The following is a 23,179-nucleotide window of genomic DNA, read 5'->3' as shown; positions in this document are numbered from 1 at the left end:
ATCTCTTCTCCCCCCCGGTAAAGTCACCTCCCTCTACATTTTATTATACTTCAGTAGTTCTCAAACTGCCACAGTTTTCCTCCCACCTCCCATTTCTTCTCCAGATATTGTTTCAGCTTCTCCCAGTCTGTGTTAAACTGCCCTGAGTCCAGATTTCTCAGTTTTCTTGTCATCTTGTCCATTTCCGCCATATACAGCAATTTGTAGATCCAATCTTCGATAGTTGGCACTTCTTGTACTTTCCATTTTTGCGCATACAAAAGTCTAGCTGCTGCCGTCATGTAAAATATCAATGTCCTGTGATGAGCTGGAATTCCCTCCATTCCCAAGTTCAGTAGCAGGAGTTCTGGGTTCTTATTGATTTGAAATTGTAAAATTTCACTCATTTCTCTTATTATTACCCCCCAGTACTGCCTAGCTACCTCACACGACCACCACATATGATAGAGGGAGCCCTCATGCTTCCTACATTTCCAGCATTTATTAGAAGTGTTCAAATTCCCTAGCGCAATCTTCTTTGGTGTCATATACCAACCCCTTCTTCTCTTCTCTGTGCTCCCCCCACCCCGATCTCAGCATCTCCTTTTCTTATCCCTGAAGCTCCACCAAGATTGGCCATATCCAGGGCTGCCCTTTCCTTTCTCTAACCCCCCCCCTGGTTTTCTCTTCCTTGCCTTGCCCCTCCCCTGCTGGGTTTGCAGAGGGCTTGCCAGGCTACCTTGCTGCAAGGCTTGTGGGGAGAGTGGAATATAAATTGTATAAAATAAAATAATTAAGTAGCAGCCACTGGCTTTTGCTATCCACTGCCTTTCCATGAAGTTTCTTAGCGCAACTCCCTCTCTGATTAGAGGAGCAGCAGCTTGGTGGGGCATCAGCATCTCCACTCTGCAGTGACTCTTCCTCAGCACTGGGGGGACGGGGGGGCGAGTCCTGGCTATCTCTAAGCAGCAGAACAAGATCTAGAGCAGCTAGGCCTGGCCGACTAATATATGAAGCTTCTAACATTGGCTAATGGGCTGTACAAGGGTCTAGCTCAGGCCGGGCATCCAAGGGTCAATTAGTGCTGCATAGGGTTGCCAGCTCCAGTTTGGGAAATTCCTGGAGATTTGGGGGGTGCAGCCTGGAAAGGTACAGTTAGGGATGGCAAGGGACCTCAGTGGGGTATACTGCCATAAAGGCCACATTCTAAAACAGCATTTTTCTCCAGGGAAACTGCTCTCTGTAACTTGGAGATCAGTTGAAATTCCAGAAGATCTCCAGCCACCCCCAGGAGGTTGGCAGCCCTAGTGCTGCAGGACACCACTGCTTTCCCAAAGACTGCTGTTCCATTTTGTGTTTGGCACTCAATATATTTTGGGAGTGTTTTTGCTTTTCAAGGGCAAGGCCCCACCTCAGGCTCATAGCGGTACTCTAAATAGGGAGGGGTTCACTGGTAAAGTCCCTGTGTTGCATGCAGAAGGTCCCAGCTTCAATCCCCAGCCTCTCCAGCTAACAGGATTGGGTCATAGGTAATGTGAGCCCCTGCCCACCTGAGAGACAATACTGACCTTGGCGGACCAAGAGTGAGTGATTCCATGCAAGACAGCTTCATGTGTCCGTTGCAGTATCTCCCAGCTTGACGGCTACAGAAGACTTTCCTGCTGGGCTTTAAAGCTCTCAGAGACAGCTTTAGATCATGGAACTGAATTTCTTAGTCCTGTCCCTTCTGATCCAGGACAGGATATTCTGCCTGCCACTAAACTGCTTTGGCTAAGGAAGCTGTCTTCCCTAGATGAACGTGGTGCTACAAGTATGTGAGTTCATCATGCCCATCCAGGGCTTTTTAGGTGATGACCAGCACCTTGAACTGAACCCAATAAATGATAGGTCACCAATGCAGTGTCTGTGGAATGGCTGTGACATGCATGCAATGTTCTGTACCAGTTGGACTTTCCAAGTTGACTTTAAGGGCTGACTCACATAGAATCAATTACAATAGTCTACAGTAACCATTGCATGGATCCACATAACCAGCTCAGCTACGGTTGCCAGGTCCCAGTGGGAGAGAAGGGACCCAGAACTCACCTTTTTTGTTGGGAAGTGATGTTGTCGTGCCCTAGGAACACACCTGGGAGGCCTGTTCCCCTGCCTTTCCTCCCTGCCAGCCAGCTGAGGGGGGGGGGAGCAGGAGATCTCCCCCGAGGGACCTGGGATCCCTTAGCTCAGCCCACTCTAGGCAGGGGGAGCCATCTTCCAGGCTAAATGAAGCTGGAAGAATGCCTTTTTGGCAGCTGCTTTAACCTGTTTCTCCAAGTATATCCCCATGTCTCTTATATCTTCTCCCCTTTTCCATTGTATCCTTATAACAACTTTGTGTGGTAGGTTAGGTTGAGAGTGACCAGCCCACGATCACCCAACAAGCTTCCACGGCAGAATGAACTTGGGTCTCGCAGATCTTAGTCCAACTAGCATGTGTTAATGTGCCATGACAGATACAACAGCATGGATGTTGCATTCACATCACCTCAGAAAACCTTGCTTTTCAGAACAGTCATTTCAGCTGCCCTGGAGCCACCCAGATCATTTTGTAGATGGTGTATAATAATGTCCTCCTCAACCCCTTGCCATATGCTGCACAGCATAATTTAGGCTTATAGCTCTGGAAACCAGAGTTTTCACAGGATACCATTTTCCAAGATTGATTTATTGTTCAATTATATTACAATACCTTCAGTGTGAGTGTAACAAAACATTGTATTTCAGAATGCACCCATACCTTTAGTGATCTAGCAGTTTTCATTTTGAATAGACAAGATGTTTCCAAAGATTCAAGAACTTGCAAGTAATGCAACCGGGCTAGTAATAAGCTGTTTTAAGTCACATTACAACAAGCAGCAAAGGTAATATAATACAAAATTGGATTGGGCTCATAAGACTGTAAATAGAAGTTACATAGATCTTGTAAAGTAAAAAAAAAAAGGGGGGGGTGAAGTCACCTTACCTAGCAGTAGACTGCCACTAGCCATACTTTATCCTCTCCTGCTGCAAAGATACATTCAGAAACCTCACTTAACAAGTCTTAACATCTTAACTTTGTTCAACAGCCACACTGCAATATTTACGATTCAGAACACTAGATGCCTGAATTTGAAAATTAAGACTTTTAATGGGGAAAAATAGGGAACAGAGAACTGTTTACACTGCCTTGGAGGAAGTACCAGCTCATTTTATTTATTTTGTTCCTTGCCTTTCTCCCCCAAGGGGACCGAAAGTGCTTACATCATTCTCTTCTCCTCCATTAGGCTGAGAGTGTGTGGCTTGTCCAAGGTCATCTATTAAGATTACACGGCAGAGATTTGAAACTGGGTCTCCCAGATCCTAGTCTAACACTAACACTACACAGAAAGATAGACAATCTGTCTATTGCCCAGTATCAAATGACCCAGCTAAACTGAGAACAAAGAGGGTTGTGCCATGAAAATACAGTAATGCTGCATTTCTATAACCAAACATGCAAGATTATGCAGCAGTGTGCTTTAGAGCAGAGTTTAGAAGGCCACACAACTCACAATAAAGCACATTTCTCTCCCGCTTTTTCTTTTTTGGCACTCTTCTTGGGTAAGATCATACTCTTGCCTATGATTAATTATTCTGTAATGACTGAACAACTATAGGTCATTACTTCACACTCTTGAACTCTGTGTTCAGCTGGGGGTGGGATTACTACTGCATTATTTTCTTATACATTTTTTGGTAAGGGACTGAATCACAGGCTCCCTTCTCAAATTAAAATAGTTGTGAAAAGTTCATCTAACAAAGAGGAGTACAATATTCTGACCAAGGGTACAGCACTTGAGATTAAATTTACAACTGGGCTGCATGAGAGACATACCCAGTTCCACAGATGATAGTGTTGGCATCTCCTTTTCTCGTGGTCTCAAAAATATGCTAGTATTAAACTTTGACCCCACACAGGTACCTAGCTGTGATGGACAGGACTGACTACAGCTCTGCCTTTCCTGAGAGACAATGGGAGTGGGTGGAATGCTGGGCCCATCAGAGTAAGAGTCCACTGGAGGAACAAAGATGGCTTTGGGAGAGACTGAAGGGGAGAAGGGTTTGAGAGACAGCTCAGAGAGGCAAAAGAAAGTTTGCTGGCTATTACTCTTCTGTTACTTTGAACCCTTTCCTGTTTAACCCCAGTATGTTTGTGCGCTCCTATGAGTCCATTCACTCCTGTGTTCCTTCTTGTAAATAATTTTTTTTTTTGGTTAACCTTGGCTAGCTTGAAGTTATTTGCTGAGGGGAAAAATATACCACACACACAAATACACTGGTCACGACCAATGGACGTAGTGAATTAAATGGTGGCAGTGTATATGGAGAGATAATAACTTTTGAGTTTCCTTTTCCCCAATAGCCCTGGGCTGTAGCTGGGTGAAGGGACAAATACAGGGAACTGTGTGTCTGTCTGGTGGAGCCTCTGGAAGAGGTGAGAGGGAACCCTGTGAGGATTTGGGTCAGAGCTCTCTGCCTGCTGTAGTGGAGGCTAGACAGCTGGCGTGCTGCAGGGGACTCATGGCCTTTACCTGCCCGGGTGGCAAGGTGTGTGAAAGACTTGTGTCTGTGAGATAAGATTCTACCCCACCTACTTATCCCTGCCATACTAGCAATGGCCTAATTCACATTTTTTTTGTATTGTGCTTCCTAGTCAAACACCATTCCTTTCTCTGGCAAAAACCAAAAACTAGATAGGTAACTTTTGAAGGTGTAACCAATCTCCATATTTAGGGTCAGGAAGGAATTTCCCTCCAGGACAGAGCAATAAGTGATGGCTGAATAGATTAGTTTAACTAACTTGAAATTTACTTAGGGGAAAACTCTTCCCCAGGCAAGACTGGATACTGACTCCTCCTCCTCCCTCTCCTTTTCCCACTTCAGCAGACCACATGTCCCCTGAGTCCCCTAGGTCCTATGGAAGCAACTCTGCCCTCTAATTGAGGCATACTGTGGTACAGAATATAGCAAGAGTTGCTTGATTTGTGGCCCTGCTTTCTCATGATTCATTGACCTCCTCTCCCCCTACCCAAGACAGTGTGGTGTTGTCCTTTATGTCAGACTAGGATCTGGGAGACCCAGGTTCAAATCCCCACTCTGCTATGGAAGCTCACCAGGAGACCTCAGGCTTGTCACGCTCTCTCAGCAGGCCTGTTGTTGTGAGGATAAAGGGGATAGGAGAATGATGCTGTAAGATGCTTTGGGCTCCCCTTGGAGAAAAAAAATCTCTAGCATTTAAACAAAAATTAAAGGCTTTTGGGATACCATTGCCTGTATGGTACTGAGATGTAAATTGTTATATGTTGAGTTGACCCAAGGAGGCAAGCATAGCACCATTGCCACTGTAGCCACTGATTAGCTTTGTTAGGATGACATACTATCCTTTCATGCCACATACAGGTATCACACAGATTATATCTAATCCTTTGCTGAATTGCAGCAATTGTGGCAATGTGCATGACCAATGGGTTAGGAAAGCTCTTCACAGACTTCCCCCTCCTTCTTGAAAGAGTAAATGGCATGTGCTCTAGTGTGCTAGAGGGGAGTGTGCAACCCGTCTGTGTTATACTAATTCAAAGTGATGGCTTGAAAAAGCCCTCGAGTGTAGATTTGTTCTATTTTAAAAGTCCCAATGTTTTAAAAGCATGAGTTAAATCAGTGAAATTTTGTTCTCATGATTCATTCTAACAATGGGACACCTGAATACATTATTTTGCATGCTGCAATAAATCTTTACTAGTTCCTCAAAACTGCTGAAGCTCTCCAGTGCCACCTTTTGAAAGAAAGTGTAACTGAAAAATACTTGGCACTTCCATCTTTTATCTCTCTGCTCCCCCAAAGTCAATACAGTTCCCCTCTCCCGTCAGAATTAGTCTCGATATTTTTGTTTTCTTATGATTCTAATGCCAGTTTTTCTTCCACAACTTATTAAATATTTCCTGCAAATAAATTCAGTTTTTGAGATGTACATGCTCGGATCCAGCAATATGCAAGTAGAAATGTAAATGGACTTAGCGCAGTTGAACTTATGTAGGATCTTGTTTAACACTATTGCTTTCCTTTCTGTATATTATAGTACCAAGAAAATGCACATCTTGCAGAAGCAGAAATGCAAGTGGGAATACAATAAGTTTGACTAAGCGCAAGCAGTTACTTTGGACTTTTTGTTTTTCCTCTTGTGGAAGAGCTCTAACACAAGTGGAAATTTTGTACTGGATCCAATTCATAATGTTTAGACATTGTGAGGCAGACTTTCCCTCCTTTTTATATTAAATACCTATAACCTGGAGAAATAACCAATTCAGTTAAGATAAACGTGAAATATAAAAAGAGTAATGCAAATGTTTGGGTGTATGTGGAGTAAATATCATTGCCAAGGAGATTTGAACAATTCTAATAGTTACAAGCAGATACGCCATCTGAGAGCAGATGGAATACCTAGATATGGACAATATTGTACAATGACTGGCACAATCTTTGCTCAGCCATGGATTCTTGCACAGTGTAATCTAGGTCAAGCAATTCTCTCTCACAAACTCATTCACCATTCATGTGTATGTTTGAACAACAACAAATCAAACATTAAGACTCTCTCTCTCTCTCTCTTTTTTTTTTTTGCAAAAATCATTATACACTTTATTACTTTTTATCTTCCAAAAACTCAAGGTACAAAGTAGATTGTACATTTTGAACTTCACAACAACCCTGTGATGGAAGTTAGTGTATGACTGGACCAATATAATTCAGTAAGTTTTAAGGCTGAGAAGGGACACTTCAGTCCAGTAAAGCTTCTCTTTGTGTGTGGTTTGCCTTTGGGATTAAGTGAGCTACATGTTAAAATGCTGTTGCATTCATGGCCAGAACAGACCAAACATCTAGTACCAGGAGCTGAAGTTTTTACTGGGGACATCAGATGGGAGCAAAGATTATCAAGACACAATACTTCAGTCTAAATATCTTACTAGATTCATTATTGTAGAGCCATGGCTCAGTGATAGGGCACATGATTTGCTTGCAGAAAGCCCCAAGCTCAATCTTCTTCTTTCCCGATTAAAGGATCTTCAGTAACTGGGAACAACCTCTCTCTCTGTCTGAGATCTCAGACAGCCAATGCTAGCCAGAGAAGCCAGTACTGAACTTTGTGGATCAATAGTCTTACTTACTCCAGGTCTTATTTAGGGATGAGTAGACTGTCCTGAATTAAAATTTGGAGAGGGAAAGGAACAAGTTTGGGAACGGGTAGTTTCCATAATTTGCTGGTAGGGAAGCCTGACATCTTGAAGGACACTGTGCTTCCCGCTTTTGATGGGGTTCAGTTGACCCGGTCAAGAGCCTAAAGGTTATACTAGACCGAACATACTGCTAGAGAAGCAACTCAAAGCAGCTGCAAAAAAGCCCCTCCCCCCAGCTTAATTTAGCCTGGGAGATGGAAGGAGGCATGGTATAGTCCAATCCATCAGATCTTGGAAGCTAAGCACTAGGAGTTTGAGCTTCTTCAAGGGAGCTTATCTAGTGGTAATCTATGTTATGTGTTGATTATCTCATGAACATTATCAGGATAAAAATTATATTTATCAATTCTGCCATTCTATGGTCCACCTTCAAAGCAAAGAAATCTGAGGGGTGGGAAGGGCAAAGAAAATTCTAGACCCAACAACTTTTTTTAGGGCTTTCATGATATGGAAGCATACTTGAAGTGGAGCCATAAATGTTTCCTCAACACCCATCAGACGGGCAAAGGTCCTGCCCTTTGGGGGGAGGGGCACAAATCCCCTTTAGCCCTAGTTGGTGTGTGAGCACAGCAGCAAGGAGCCAGATGAGAAAGGGGAAATGAGAGAAAGAGGAGACCCTCAGTTTTGAGTTAGATACAGCTTGCAATTCCAGAGTGACAGGATAGAGAGGTCCTGTCTAGACATGGGCACGAACAGAAAAAAAACCAAATAAGCTGTTCGTTGTTCGTTGCCATCCACGAACAACGAACAACGAACAGTAACAAACATGACCTCGTTCACAAATATGTTCATTGTTCATGGCCTTAAAGATCCCTTTAAACTATCAGCCGGCAGGGGGAATGCCCCCCTGCCGCCTGCCAGCTGATAGTTTAAAGGGCCCTTTCCTGCCACGTGCAAAGGGGCAGGGCCCTTTAAACACCCCACAAACTGACCTTCCCAATGTCCAATACCCACCAAATTTGCAGGGGACATAGTCCTCACTGTCTTCCAAAGACCCCCCAAGTTTCAGAGAGATTGCATCTCGGGAAAGGCATGATGCATGGGTCCCCCCTTTGTTGTAATTTTCTCTTCACAGTGGCAAAAACGGGACTCTCTGCTGGAAGTACTTTGAAGGGTTAAAGCCAGAAGGAGTTCAGACAGAGTTCAGTCTCTGCCGTTGTCAGGGGGAATTGATTGAAAGGTCCCAGACTGTCTGGCTTTACGAATGGCTGACAAAGGCAACAGAGGAGGCTTGCAACGACCACTTGTTCGTTTAGAATGGAGCCTCATGAATGGGCTGTTCGTGGTTTTTTTCCATTTGTAATGCTCTTTGTGCCCATGTCTAGTCCTGTCTCAGTATTTATTCAACTAGGCAGCCAAGGATGGTAGCTGGTGTTGGTGCATGCACAGACATTAGTTTCTTTCATCCCTTACTTGGTTTCCATAAAACGGTTGGCTGAAATTGACTTCATCTTTTTTGTTAATGAAATTGTGAAATGCTGCTGCAGCTGCCTCCTCTACCACGTTATGAAGAGATCCATAAATGGAGCAAGGTGCCATGATGACATGGAATGTGCATGGAAGTAAAGGAAAATGGCATGGTTGTTAGGCAATACACTATAATTGACTGCCTCTATTCATGCTACAATTCCCAAGCAATAGTGTGAGGATGCACTTGCAAAAAAAAAAAAAAAAACAGCCAATTTCAAAGTCTTGATAAAAGTGTCTTTTCAAAAAGCATTTGCAGGTGCTGCTCATAATTGGGGACTCAATTATTATTCGAGCAATGGGGAATTTTCCATCATTATTTAGTAATATCTTTCTGCATCAGTAACAGAAATAGAGCCAAACACACTCAAACGACCAGTCCCCATGTATAAAATCAAAGGAAAAAAGGAAATCTGAACTATTGGCCCCTATATTTTCTGACAAGATGCCAATATTCAGACTTAATATAAAAATAGAGTTCAAGTTCTCCAGTAACCTCTCCCATACAAGACAAAACAAATGTGCAAAAAAATTTGTATTACATTACTTTATAGCTTTGACAAGTTCATCCAAGGGTAGCTTGCTAGTATATAAGGCCCTAAAACAACACATTAAGATCTTTTCCCCCTTTTGGCTATAGCGTTGTTGTTTTAAAAAACTTAACTGTCACATACATCTCAGTCAATGTGATTTCCTAAATGGTTACAGTACTTACAGAAATTTTCTCATGTGTCAATCTAATAACTGGCTGAGGAATTGAAGTTACTTTATTCAAAAAGGTTAAGGAAAAATAAACATATGCAATTACTGAAACATTGCCTTCATCCTATGTAATGTGTCCCAGATTTTTTGGGACTGCTTTTCAGGTGGTATTTGGTGAAAGTTGGCGTAGTTATCAGCTGCTAAGACAGAAATATCAGCATCATTAAAAGAAGCCATTCTTTGTCTTAAGCAAGTCTGCAGTTGGTGATCTGGAGCAAAAGTGTAGGAGTTTTCTTGAAATGCGTGAACCTGGCTCACAACTTTTGCAATGTTTCTTTAAAGAGAAAAGAGATAAAATAGATGAAATAGTTTAAAACTGCTACATAAAAGAACAAAAGTATTCAAGTTGCAAGCAATCTTGAATGTTGTAAGAGTTTATGTAATATGTGTTTATATTTATAAATATTACTTAAAATGTGTACCATAAAACCAAAACAACTTTTTACCTAAGTTTAGTCCACTTGTAAAAGCCATTTCTCATAGTAAATCCTCCAGTTTCAAGTTGCTGGACATGCATGACCAGAACATGGGCTGACGGAATCGTTGGTGACGTCTTAAATTTTTCTCCTTCCATTAAACACAGGCTGTCACTTTTTAAAAATACCTGGCATAGTTTGCATAGACACACACATGCACAAACATTAGAATGTGGAACAAAACTGATGTTGGAACATTCTTTGCTTTAGATCACTGAAAAGAACATGCTCACTAAATACTGTTTAAGAGTAAGAGAAATAATCTATTTAGAGAAAAAATAATAATCTGGTGACATAATTCATATTAGTGTGCCGTAAAGAAATTCGGTGGAAATCTACTCTAACTTCCAAAAGTTCTCTGAACAAACAGAATGTTGATTGACACAGGTTTTGGCACATTTGAAGTATTTTCACAACCCCAAATTCACTATGCTGCTATCGCTACCACAGACTTTGTGAGTCTGTTTTAAATGTAACTGAAACCAGCATCACATAATTATGAACACAGCTGTAGACAATGTTGCCTAAACTAAGATAATCACAAGAACACAGAAGAGGCAAAAAATGAAGGCAAGGATAAAGCTTTGAGAGAAGAAATTACTGTAAGAGAGCAATAGAAGAATTGGCAGCTGCTATACAGGACTATTTGAGCCAGAGATTGCTGGGTCAGAATCTAATTTTAATTCAAAGTTTAGTCTACGGATCATGATTAGATACCAGTATCCCAACCCTTTGATAGTAACTTCTTAGGCTGAGTCTAGATATTACAGCCACAACAAGGAGATTTTTATTCTCACATAACATCTTTGAACAATTAGAAAGTTTAGCACATTCATTTGTGTGATAAATTTATATCTTGCCACTGCAGGAATCCACCTCAACGACTCCAGTAATTTCAGTTGTTGCTTGTAGTAACTAGAATATTTGCAATATACTCCTGAGGAATGAGGCTTTTGGTATCTTCCACCATGGAACTCTGATTCCAAACTCTCTGAAAGAACAGGGACTACCTAGCTATATATGTCTATGATTCTTCTTGGAAGTGCTACTGCCCTAGTCATCCTAGTCATTCATTCATTTATTATTATTGCAGAAAAAGCCAGTAAAACAAAACAATTCTGAGATAAAAGATATCATATCAAAGCATAGAAATAAGATCAGAGTATTAGCAAAGGAAGATTAATAAGAACAATAAGAGATAAAAAAGGGGGAAAGCAATTATACTGCATTTTCAGCAATGAGGAGTCTGTGTTTCTTAATGGCTAAGGAACAAAATTTGGCCACGGTATAAGTCACTGAACTCTGAGTGTCTTCTAAAAGGAAATTGCGCAATACTTCTGGTCTGAAATCAAGATAGGACTGCAAAGGATTGAATCTAGTCAAGAGAGGCAGTATAAGGCAAGCCCGTTCCTCTTGATAAAATTCACAGAATAAGAGGACACGTGTAACTGATTCCACCATGTTGGTTCATGCACTGGCACTTGAGCAAATTTACCCTGCAATACTGTGGAAGGAAGTGCCTCAAAATGGGCTCTAGGGAATGCCCATCTGTAAGGCTCATGATGAGTGATGTTGGATAGGTAAGGAGCAGCAGTAAAATTGAGACTGGATTCTAAACATTTGAAGTTCTTGGGCAGTAGAGCTTCTTCATTTTGTAATTCAGTATCAAGAAATCTCTGTGTAATGGTTGTTCTTGCCATTTGTAGGCTTCCATAAAAGAGATCTTCTGGAACTAAACCAATCTGTTTAATCTTATTAAGCATTTGTGTGGACCAAATAGGATAGGGGGCCAAGGCCAAAAGGTAAGGTATTAGGCCCTTCGGATTGTAGTGGAATTTTAGCCAGAGTAATATTGCTTGTTCCCAGACTTTTGTTTCGACTCTGGGTAGACAAGCCTCTTGCCTAAGTATTACATTGGGAGTGCTTCTAGGTACACCAAATAAGGATCTAAGAAATTTGGATTGGACGATTTCAAGGGTCTTTAAGTTGACAAAGGGTCCGATCTGCGAGCCATATAGGAGTTGGGCCAAGTTTTGCTTGATAGGTTTTTAAAGCCATTGGGAGGAAGCCTGTACCCTTCCTTCTAAACAGTCTAAGGATAGTGTTTGCACTTCTCTCTGCCAAATTAGATGATGAAGAGAAATGCGTTGAAAACAAGGAATTATAAGAAAAGGTGATGCCTAAATATTGGAAGTTCTTAACTTGTTCTATGACATTTCCTTTGATATTCCAATTGTGCTTCCTAAATGAGTTACTGAAATGGACAATTTTAGTTTTAGAAAAATTAATAGTTAGTAGTTCGGTGTCATTGCTCACTAAATTTTACTAAGGCTCACTTAAGACCAAGCCTTGTTTGGGATAAAAGAACAGCAGCATCAATGTACATTAAGATTGAGATCTTTCTGCTATTTGAAAGTGCTGGAGCATGAGTATCAATTGTATGAAGATATGTAATTAAGTGGTTGACATAGATGTTAAATAAAATTTAACAATTTCCTGTAAAGAGTCGGCAGTATTTATGGGATACTGAACCTCCAGAGCTCCATATCCTTTACACCATGCAATGCAGATTAATATTTGTAATGATCAACACTCATAGCTAGTACTGTTGCCAGATAATACATCATGACCTGGAGCATGCTAAGATCAGGCCTTAGTTATTGTTACATTTGTAAAGACAAGGAATGGACAATTATGTTTACTCGCTTACAGGTTATTTACCACCCAGGTGAACATAACATTTCCTCTAGCTTAGGGGTATGTGTGCAGGACACAGGGCCAAACTAGACAGACATTTTACTATGAGCTGGGCTAGTAGTCCCTGAACTGTTTGTGTCATTGCCAAATGTTATTTGAGGGAAACAAAGACTGCAAGTGCAATTGGACATGATTGGCACAGGACCACAGTGCAGTAGGTCTTTTTCCAAGCTGAAACTTCCCTTGGGGGAGTTATTTGCCCCATTTTGGAGCTGCACTTGCACGAAATACTGCATGTGCAGCCTTCCAATGGGGCTGCATGGTGTATGTAGGCAAAGGCTTCTGCACAGCATACAACAGTCCTGAGACAATCAAGTCCCAATGTGCTTGCAAATTTTGTTTCTGTCAAGTAACATTTGGCACTGAGACAATCAGAATCAGGGAAATGTAACCTGCTTCATGGCCAAACATCTCATCTAAGTTTGGCTCATAGCCATATCCTCAAGAGAAGAAGCTAGAATTGGGTTTCATCTAGAATCTATCCCAGAAGCTGCTAGGAGAGATATTCGATAAACTAAAAAAGTATCTTGTGGCTGAACACATCTAATCAAATGAAAAGGTTGTATCTTAGTAAATCAGTTAGTCTTTAAAATCTGAGGGCATGGTCTGAAGGCACGCAGTGATGCATTCTTGCTGATGCTGAACAGGTATGAATCTTATCAACACGCATGCTTTCTTGAGTTCTGTGATATAAGAACAGCGGGATACAAATGTAACAAATAAATGAAAGTGTCCAACCTTTTTAATATTTTCTTTTTTGCTGTTTTTTCAGCTGCTTTTTTTTGGCTTTTTTTTTTTTCTTTCTCAGCTGTTCCTCTGAGATTTTAGGCTCACTATTAGCACACACATTCACTCATCTTTGGGTTTCAGGAATCTGCCTCCAATATTTTAGGGGCCTTCAGACAAGACTCCCCCTTAATTTGGAAAAGGAAGATCGAACAGCACAAGAATTCTGTTGTGGCTTCTTGATGCTCTGTGAACCATGTAAATGGCAACACTCTAGGGGCAGGGGTTCTTTGTTACTCTTGACTTTACCATCCTCTCATGCCAGCCCTGACAGGTGTATCACTTTATCATAAAACCATCCACAGAATCATCAAGAGAAGGAGGTTCCTTTACTTATCCAAAATTTCACAGAATCACAGAGTTGGAGGGGCCATACAGACCTTCTAGTCCAACCCCCTGACCAATGCAGGATGAGCCTAATGCATTAGAGTTTTTACTATACCTCAACTGCCTTGAGTTCGTCCATTATTTCCAATACTTTAGATGGTAAAAATTTCCAAGCCTTAAAAAGAAGTAAAATAAAACATATTAAATTTTATCTTCTGAAGATTAGTATGGGAGCTGGAATACATCATCTTGCCTGTTTAACATATTACAGCTACTTCTCCTATGTGTACAGCAAAGAAAAGAATTGGTTACTCACTGGCAATTGCCGCACAATGAGATTTTCCAAGCCTCTTAGGATCTGGATTGCTGTAGCAAAATTTCTTTGTTCATAGCAACATTTTGCAATAAAGAGAAATTTTGATAGCAAGCTCATCTGCACCTGGGAAACAATTATAATAAATATTTTACCAACATATCATTGCTCTGTGCCAACATGTGTGAAGTGTGCCTTCTTACTGAGTTCAATTCCTAGTATGATCCTAGTAAACCTTTTGTTTTGTACTTGAGGATTCTGATTGTTATAAAGGAGCAGCTGGAAACAACCTGGTCATTTAAATGAATTGAAATGGATTACTGAACAGCAACCAAATTTAAAAGTAGTTTTTTAGTGTAAGACTAAGACCTGCCAATTTACTGCAATTAGCAGTCTGGCTTTATGTATCAAAACAGGAAACACATTTTTATGGTATCGTTATCCTATGAAACTCTTTGTCTTCATCAAACTTGGTACTCAATAGAAGCAAAAATTGCTGTTCTCTAATTGCTTGTTTTCTAGTTGCCAATTAACAATTATGTGCATTTCTGGTAAACAGGAAAAGCTATTAAAGGAACAGCTAACTATCTTTCTGCTTTACAAACTGAGAAACAATCAGACCCGTTCTCTTGTTGAAGTTTATGATGTTATCAACATGATATCAATTCTCTGCCCAAAAGTCTCTATAGGAATACATGGAGTAGAAAGGCAGAGTGTGCTAATGCTGAGCCTCTGGGAAGATCATCTAACAGTTAAAGCAGCCCAGCCACAGCACCCTTGAGCTGGCAATTTGCTTAGTAACTGGGAACCTGAAGGATCTGGGGCTCTTGAATGGGCAAAAAGAAGACCACGTACACTGCAGCAGTGCCAGCTCATCTGGAATGCACTTGCCCCATTTGTTCAGACAATCCTCTTTTGAAACAGAGGCTGGTGATAGACATTTATTAAAATGTGTATATATTTTGCATATTCTCAAGTGTATCAAAGATATTTGATGTTCCTAATGGAACATTACTAAAAGAAAACAGAGTTTCGCTTACCATAACTGCTGTTCATTGACGTCTTCTGTGCAGGCACAAATGGGACTGCGCGTGCACAGGCCTGCCGACCGGATCTTTTTTCTCTAGCCAAACGTCCACTAGGGGGCGCCCAACTGGATAGTGTGCCTGCGCGGCCTTTCCTGCCAATATCGCATCCAGTGGGCGCCCCCCACCCTCCAGTTTCTCCTGTGCTGCCGAACCCCCAGAAAAATTTTTTGACAACTGGAGGAAGTGTAGCAGGGCAGGAGGGAGGGTATGTGTGCCTGCACAGAAGACGTCAATGAACAGCAGTTACGGTAAACGAAACTCTGTTTTCATTGTCCGTCTTCTGTGCAGTCCCACATGGGAGACTAGCAAGCTGCTTACCTTGGAGAAGGGTATGCTTCTTATGCAAAAAGCGATTGCAGGACAGCTTGACCAACAGCCGCTTCCTTACGCTTCAACGTATCCAAGGTGTAGTACTTGGCGAAGGTCTCCGAAGAGGACCACGTAGCCACTCTGCAAATGTCCCGGCTAGGAATACCTCTCAAGAAGGCTGCAGACGATGCTTGAGCCCTAGTGGAATGCGCTCGAATCTCTAAAGGGCAGTCAACATTAGAGTGTGCATAACAAGTCTTCACAGCCATCGTAACCCACCTAGAAATAGACTGAGGGGTGGCTGACTTCCCTTTGCGAGAACCCGAATAACAAACAAAAAGACTATCAACTTTCCTGAACGACCTAGTTCTCTGGAGGTAGAAAAGGATTGCTCTATGCACATCCAATGAATGTAAGGCCCTTTCCGAGCTATCCGAAGGAGAAGGATAGAACACAGGTAAAATAATGTCCTGAGAAGTGTGAAACTGTGAAGCAACTTTAGGTCGGAATCTAAGATCCGGCCGAAGAACCACCTTATTAGGGTGCACCTTAAGGAAAGGGGGGTCCTGTCTAAGGGCCGCCAGTTCACTGACCCTACGGACCGAAGTAATGGCCACCAAAAAGGAAACCTTGAATGATAAGAACTTCAAAGCACAAGAGGCCAGAGGTTCAAAAGGCGCCCTCATCAAAGCAACCAACACCAATTTAAGAGACCATTGAGGCACAATCTCCCTCACTGGGGGGAACATATTCTGTAAACCTTTAAGGAAGGATCTGGACAAACTATGGGAGAAAACAGTCCAACCATCAACCTTGGCGTGAAAGGCGGAGATGGCAGCTAGATATACTTTTACTGACGAATTAGAAAGACCGCCATCCTTAAGTGTCAAAAGAAAATCAAAAATGGCCCCCAACTGGCAATTCCAAACATCTACCCCCGTCTCAGCAGCCCAACATTCGAAACGTTTCCATTTCGCTGCATAGGACTTACGAGTGCTATCCCGCCTTGCGTTAACTAAAATTTCCGCAACTCTGTCAGACAATCCCGGGAACCCTGAATTAACCAAGCTGTCAGCTTCAGTTTGGGTAAATCGTGATACAGCACTCCCTTGTAGGAAAGGAGATTGAGAACCAGATCGAAATGATAATATACACCCTGAGATAGCTGCATCACTAGCTGAAACCATAGCTGACGAGGCCAAAAGGGAGTGACTAGAATTACACGGGAACCCTCCCGGAGGATTTTGCTAACTGTCCTGGCAATCAGCGGAAAAGGAGGGAAGGCATTGAAGAGAACTCCTATCCAAGCGATCTGGAAAGCGTCCCCCAAGGAGTTCCGACCCAGACCTCCCCGGGAACAAAACTGCAAGGCCTTCCTGTTGCTCTCCGATGCAAACAGATCCACCTCGGGGAAACCCCAAGTCTCGAACAAGCCTCTCAACTCGGAGTCTGCTATCGTCCACTCGTGGTTGTCGGACGTGAGACGGCTTAGCATGTCTGCGACCACATTCGAGGTCCCTGGAATGTGAACTGCTTGTAACGAAATGCCCCTGTCTAACGCCCACTCCCAAATCCGCATTGTTTCTTTGCAGAGGAGTCGGGAAGTGGTACCCCCTTGTTTGTTCAGATAGAACATGGCCGTGCAATTGTCTGTAAGAAGTTGCACTGTCTTGTTTCGGAGCATATCTGTAAATGCGATAAGGGCAAAGCGGACAGCCAGCAGCTCTAACATGTTAATATGGAAACACCTCTCCTGGTCAGACCAAGTCCCATGTGCCCTGAGATGTCCACACTGAGCGCCCCAACCAGTAGTGCTGGCATCCGTAGAAACGGTGACCTGACACTGCACTGTTCCAAAGGCAATACCCTTAAGGAGGTTATCCTCAGAGAGCCACCACCTCAGGGAGCGAAGGACTCTACGAGGAATGGAGTACTTCCTGGACTGAGGGGCCGAAAGGAAGTCATGGACTGAGAGAAACCACAATTGAAGTGGTCGCATGTTTAATCTAGCCATAGGAGTCACAGCCATGGCAGATGCCATAAGGCCTAACAACGTCTGAATAGCTGTGGCCAATTGGAAGAGGCACCTGAAAAGAAAGGCTACTAAGCGCTTAATATGGGAAACACATTCCGTGGGAAGGAACCCTTTATTCAGCGTCCTGTCCAATACCATGCCTATGAAGGACGCCCTCTGGGAGGGAACTAAAACTGATTTCTGAAAATTAACTAAGAGGCCCAGGCGCGCACAAGTGCGTACCACCAGGTTCACTTGTTCAGAAAGGAGGTCCGAGGATGGGGCAGCCAGGAGCCAATCGTCCAAGTACGGAAAAATAGAACATCCCTGACATCTCAGGAAAGCTACCACCGAAGCCATGCACTTAGTGAAGACTCTATGTGCAGAGGACAGCCCAAAGGGCAGGACCTGATAATGAAAAACCCTACCATTACACAGAAACCTCAGGAACTTCCTATGTTCCGGGTGAATGGAAACATGGAAGTACGCATCCTTGAGGTCCAGTACAGTAAACCACATGTTATCAGGCATCAGCTGCAGGACCATCTGCAAGGTTAGCATTCTAAACTTCCTAGGTGTCACCGATTTATTGAGCCCCCTAAGGTCCAAAATGGGGCGTACTCCCCCATCCTTCTTATCAACTACGAACATCCTGGAGTAGAACCCAAGGAGAGATTCACCCTGATGAACCTCCGTAATTGCCCCTTTCTGACATAGGGCCTGAGCAGCCGCCTGGAGCTTCTGTGAATAAGAATCAAACGAGAAATCAGGGAGAGACAACTCCGGATAAACTTCAAATTCAATTTTATAACCAAACTTTATAACATCAAGAACCCAACTGTCAGACTGGATCTCCACCCAGGACACACTAAACTCAGCCAAACGTTCTCCAAAGACCACAGCCTGATTCACGGCTAGTCAGAACTGCTTAGGTTGGGGAGCCGGTTCCTTTTCAGCCGGACTCCGACAATTCTGTCGCGGACGGTAAGTGGATCTGCGCCGCTGGAAGGATCCCGACTGTTGATGGGGCTGTCTGAAGGAGCCATAAGGAGGATACGGTTGGTACCTCTGGTTCCGGTTTCGGTAGTAGTACGAGGAACAATAAGGAGGACGGTTGAACTGAGAAGGCCTAGTGTGGGCGATGCCATAGGACCAAGCTGTTAAACGGTCCTTTCGCTTCTGGGACAGATATTCATCTGTCTTGCTCGCAAAGAGAGTCTTCCCTTCAAAAGGCATATCCTCGACTTTGCTCCTAGTTTGTGGAGGTAATGCAGTTGTACGCAGCCAGGCATGCCTCTGAAGAACGACAGCCGAAGCCAAAGCTCTTGATGAGGTCTCCAGGGTGTTGCGACCAGCGCTAATTTGCTGCTTTGAGAGGCGTACAGCCTTATCCATAATGACCTTGGCCAGAACTTTCTGGTCGTCAGGAAGCTTATCAAGGAACACCGCGACACAGTTCCACAGGAATATCTGATAGGCTCCCATTATGGAGGAATAATTCGCAATCTTCACCGACAGGGCCACCAAGGAGTAGATCTTCTTCCCTAGAGAATGTAACTTCCTTCTCTCCTTGTCAGCAGGTACAGCATGCGCACTTTGTCTCTTATTGGACTGCATCTCCTCGGCAATCAGCGAAGATGGAGGAGGATGGGTGAAGAGGTATGTGCAGACATCGTCCCGAGTCTTGTATAAAGCCTCCAGACGCCGAGAGGTAGGGTGAACGGAAGCAGGCTTCTCACATATTGAAGTAATGACCTCCTCTAAACCTTCCACAATAGGAAAAGCAATTGAAGCCGGGTTGCCAGAGTATATATGACGCAAAATCTTATCTTTGGGCTTCGGATTAACTGCAGACACCTCCAGTTCCAACGAGCGAGCCATTCTAAGCATCTGCTCCGCATATAGATGGAAGTCCTGTGTAGGGGAGATCCTGCCGGAACCGATAATAACCTCGTCAGGAGATGGATTCAACGGAGGGCTCGGGCTCTGGTCACGGCCAAATTCAGAATGATGGTAACCCTGATCCCGTCGAGGCAAATTGAAACGGGAATAATCACTAAGAGGCAGCTCCCAGTCATCCCGGACTGATGAGGTGGAATAGGCCTGACGAGGCTGGAGGAGGTCGGAGCCAAGAGTCTCCAAACGGTGACAATGATGTAGAGGGGAGCTGTGTTCCGAAGGCTGACAGCGTCTCTCTCGGAACGGGGAGCCAGACCAATGATCTCCACAGGGATCCCAATCGCCATCCGATGAATGGTACGATGGCGATCGAATTCGAGAGGGGATTACAGGCGTCTCCCACTTGGTCTCTGTCTGGACTGACACAGTGTGCTTCTGTTTGCTCTTCTTCTTAGCTTTCTTAGGTGCCGGTCCAGTCTGGTCTTCAACCCTGGAATGTTTCCTCTGAGTTGGATCGGAGTGTCTCAGAACCAACGAACTTGGTGGCTTCAACGGATCCGAACACCTCGACTCCGATCGTGCGGTCTCACTAGGAGGTCACTCAGATCGCACCGGTTCCGAACTCCACGACTCCGATGGCTTCGGTTCCACGTTCCTCGGCTCCGATCTCGACGCCGTCGGATCCGGAGCACTTCTCGGACTCGGGGTCGGAGTCCTGGGAGACTTGGATGGCTGGTGGATCTGACCCGACGCCCCGCTCGGATCCGAGGGCGGGGGTTGCTCTAGGGCATCCCGGGGAAGGAGATTTCGCCCTAGACGAGGCGCTCTGGGACGACTTTCCACTCACCGAGGGAGGTTTGGGGGGCATCTCCACGCCATTAGTAGCCCGCATTGCCCTCTTCCATAACATTGCCTCTAGCCTGGCTTTTCTTTCGGCCCTGGCTTTGGGCGTAAACTTCTGGCAATGAACACATTTAGCCACAATATGCGTCTCCCCCAGGCATTCCAGGCAGACAGAATGGCCATCCATCCTGGTCATCTTAGTGGAGCACGTCGTCCATTTCTTGAATAAAGCTTTCTCAGACATCGCTGTCGAGAAAAGCAAGCTCTCACCGATACTGTTTTTTGATCTTCCAACACTTTTGCTTTCTTCTTCAGGTTAGCGGACGAGCTACGTCTTCACCGGTCGGCGGCAAAGAAGAAACTGGAGGGTGGGGGGCACCCACCGGATGCGATATTTGCAGGAAAGGCCACGCAGGCGCACTATCCGGTTGGGCGCCCCCTAGTGGACATTTGGCTAGAGAAAAAAGATCCGGTCGGCAGGCCTGTGCACGCGCAGTCCCATGTGGGACTGCACAGAAGACGGACAATGAAAGCTGTGTATGTGTAATGGTTCCCCTTGTCAAGTTCATTTTGTCACTGTTCTGCTGTGACCCTTCCTGCAGCAGAGGACCCATGAGGCCTCAGACGGGGGAGGGGAGGGGGATGCATCACCTGTTTCCTCCTCCTTTTCTTACCCTCTGATCTCACAGGCTGCCTGAGCAGGGTACTCCATCCTCCATCCATGATGCTGGTCCTTCTTAAACAGGCCGCCCTTCCAAATCCTTCCCAGGGATGGATCCTCCCCTCTACTGTTTCACTTAACTAGGAAGCATCCTGGAGTCCCGTTTTAGCTATAGCTGCCTCCTGGGTTGCTCCCTCCCTCAAGATAGGCTTCATGATATGACAGGTTCCATCTGGCTACTTAACCTAGAGTCTGCAGCCCAGCCCTGCTGCTTCAGGCTGATTCTGGCCAGGATGGAGTGGCTGCCAGCTGTGTACGCTTGCCTGAGCCAAGGTGAGTTGTGCCTGTAAGTCTGGGGTGGTCCTGTCATTAAACAGTAAGATAATAAAGGCAAAAGGTGCAAGACACAATCATGCTACACCGCAGAGATGAATTGTGCCACAGAAGCAGTTCAAGGGGTTTCAATTTATTAATCTGCTCCTAAATATTCTTTTGAACTTGGCCAGAAAGATACACTAACATCATACTTTGCCAATACTTGCAAAACATGCTACCTCAATAAGGAATACTTAATGAAAGCTAGAATCATGTCCTGAATGAATCACAACATTGAGAGATGGAATCATGAGACCATGTAATGGTGGCTCTCTTGGATACAGCAGACTTGACCAAATTAGTGTGAAATAACGTTCTATGAACCTTAACGTTCATTGCATATTGCTCTTTTTATCTCAAGATGGGGAAAAGCTCTTTGCTGGCAAGAACATACATATAAGGGAAGATTAAATGGGAATTCTAATACCTAGTTCAGAAAGTTGTAAGAGTACCATTTGCAGTTCTGGCTTTCCAACAAAAAAATTGTGGCTTAAAAAAAACACATCCAAATAGCTGTATGTGTACTATAGATGTGATCTTCCTGATCATAAACACTTAACAGATTTGAAATAACTGATTAGCCATGCTTTGAAGAAAGTATGTAAATAGATGCAAATGACTAAATTTGATCTCTACGTTGTTATGAAATTCTAAACGTTCATTTCCAAAACAAAAACAAAAATGGGGCACACCAAAGAAAAAAAATAATGATCCAAAAATGCAATACAAGTATCTTTAATAAGACCTCCACAGTTATCTGTAAAGCTCTTCATCAGGGAAATCTAGATACTCTTATATGAATATGTGCTTCCTTTTCTCAGACCATTCAGCAAAATATAAAAGGTAAAGAAAGCACAAATGTATTTCTGTTCAGGCAGTGTGTGAAAGCGGGTACACGTGCGGGTACACGTGCAAGCAGTTTTGGGTTCCCACTGGGAAGAAAGGCGGGATGTAAATAAAATAGACAAACTTTGCAACATTCAGTCATAATAGTCACTTTCACCAAAGCAAGCCTGCTTGTGTTGACGGAACTGGCTCTACCGGCACAGCGCAAAGTGATACTACCCACTTCCACTCCTTTCTGCAGCTACCCATCTCTCATAGCTTTTTGCCCATGTGGATCTCCCAATGGTCAGAATTGCATTTCTGGCACTTACAGGCAACTGTTGAGGGAAGCAGAACTTGGGAAAGATCTGCCCTGCAAGCGTCTTCTACGGGACCAAAGTCAGAAACAGCACTGGAAGTATATGTTTTTCATATCTGAATCCTAACAGTTATACCACCCACCATCCTCCTCCTTTCTTCCATTTTATCCTCACAAGAACCCAGTGTACGACTGGCCCAAGGTCACTCAGTGAGCTTCTACTGGTAGAGCAGGAACTTGAACCTGGGCCTCCTAGTCTGAAAGCACCTTCAGTATTCAAAGCACTTCATACATATTATGACCATGATATTACCACAGTCCTGTAAATCAGGACTATTTTGCAGAAGCAAGACCAAAAGTGTGAGACGTGAGAAGAGAAGTAAGGAGATGAACTGGTGACCTCCTGGATGACACCTAATTCTCATCTCCATTATACTCCACCCGTTGCCATTGTTCTGTCAAAGTATCTCAGATTTGGCATGTAATATCCCTTTGCAAGCCACAGTGGCTGAAGACTATCAGAAGAAAGGGATGCAATTAAAGCCAGCTGCTAGGAAGATAAAGCCAGAAAGAACAACCTTGGCTATGCAAACCCTTGAACGGTTCACAAGCATTTGATGTAAAATGTAAACGTAAAAATGTAAAAAATGTAAAAATGTAAAATATAAAAAATACATATCAGAATGAAGC

General features: G+C 43.6%; 1 protein-coding gene across 1 annotated transcript in view; it reads right to left on the bottom strand.

Annotated features, from left to right (window-relative positions):
• Positions 1-9,267: 9,267 nt before the first annotated feature.
• Positions 9,268-23,179, bottom strand: part of KNDC1 (kinase non-catalytic C-lobe domain containing 1) — a 90,476-nt gene continuing 76,564 nt past the window's right edge. The window contains exons 27-30 of the mRNA XM_054983134.1: positions 14,160-14,282; positions 13,959-14,018; positions 9,944-10,101; positions 9,268-9,771 (exon numbers count right to left, since the gene is read on the bottom strand). Coding sequence (XP_054839109.1) covers positions 9,540-9,771; positions 9,944-10,101; positions 13,959-14,018; positions 14,160-14,282 — 573 coding nt within the window. The 3' untranslated portion in view covers positions 9,268-9,539. The remainder of the gene's footprint in view (positions 9,772-9,943; positions 10,102-13,958; positions 14,019-14,159; positions 14,283-23,179) is intronic.

The sequence above is a fragment of the Eublepharis macularius genome, chromosome 6 (genome assembly GCF_028583425.1).
Source record: "Eublepharis macularius isolate TG4126 chromosome 6, MPM_Emac_v1.0, whole genome shotgun sequence".
NCBI classification, from domain to species: domain Eukaryota; kingdom Metazoa; phylum Chordata; class Lepidosauria; order Squamata; family Eublepharidae; genus Eublepharis; species Eublepharis macularius.
The sequence above is the reverse complement of the archived record's forward strand: the minus strand, read 5'-3'. Positions and strand labels throughout refer to the sequence as shown.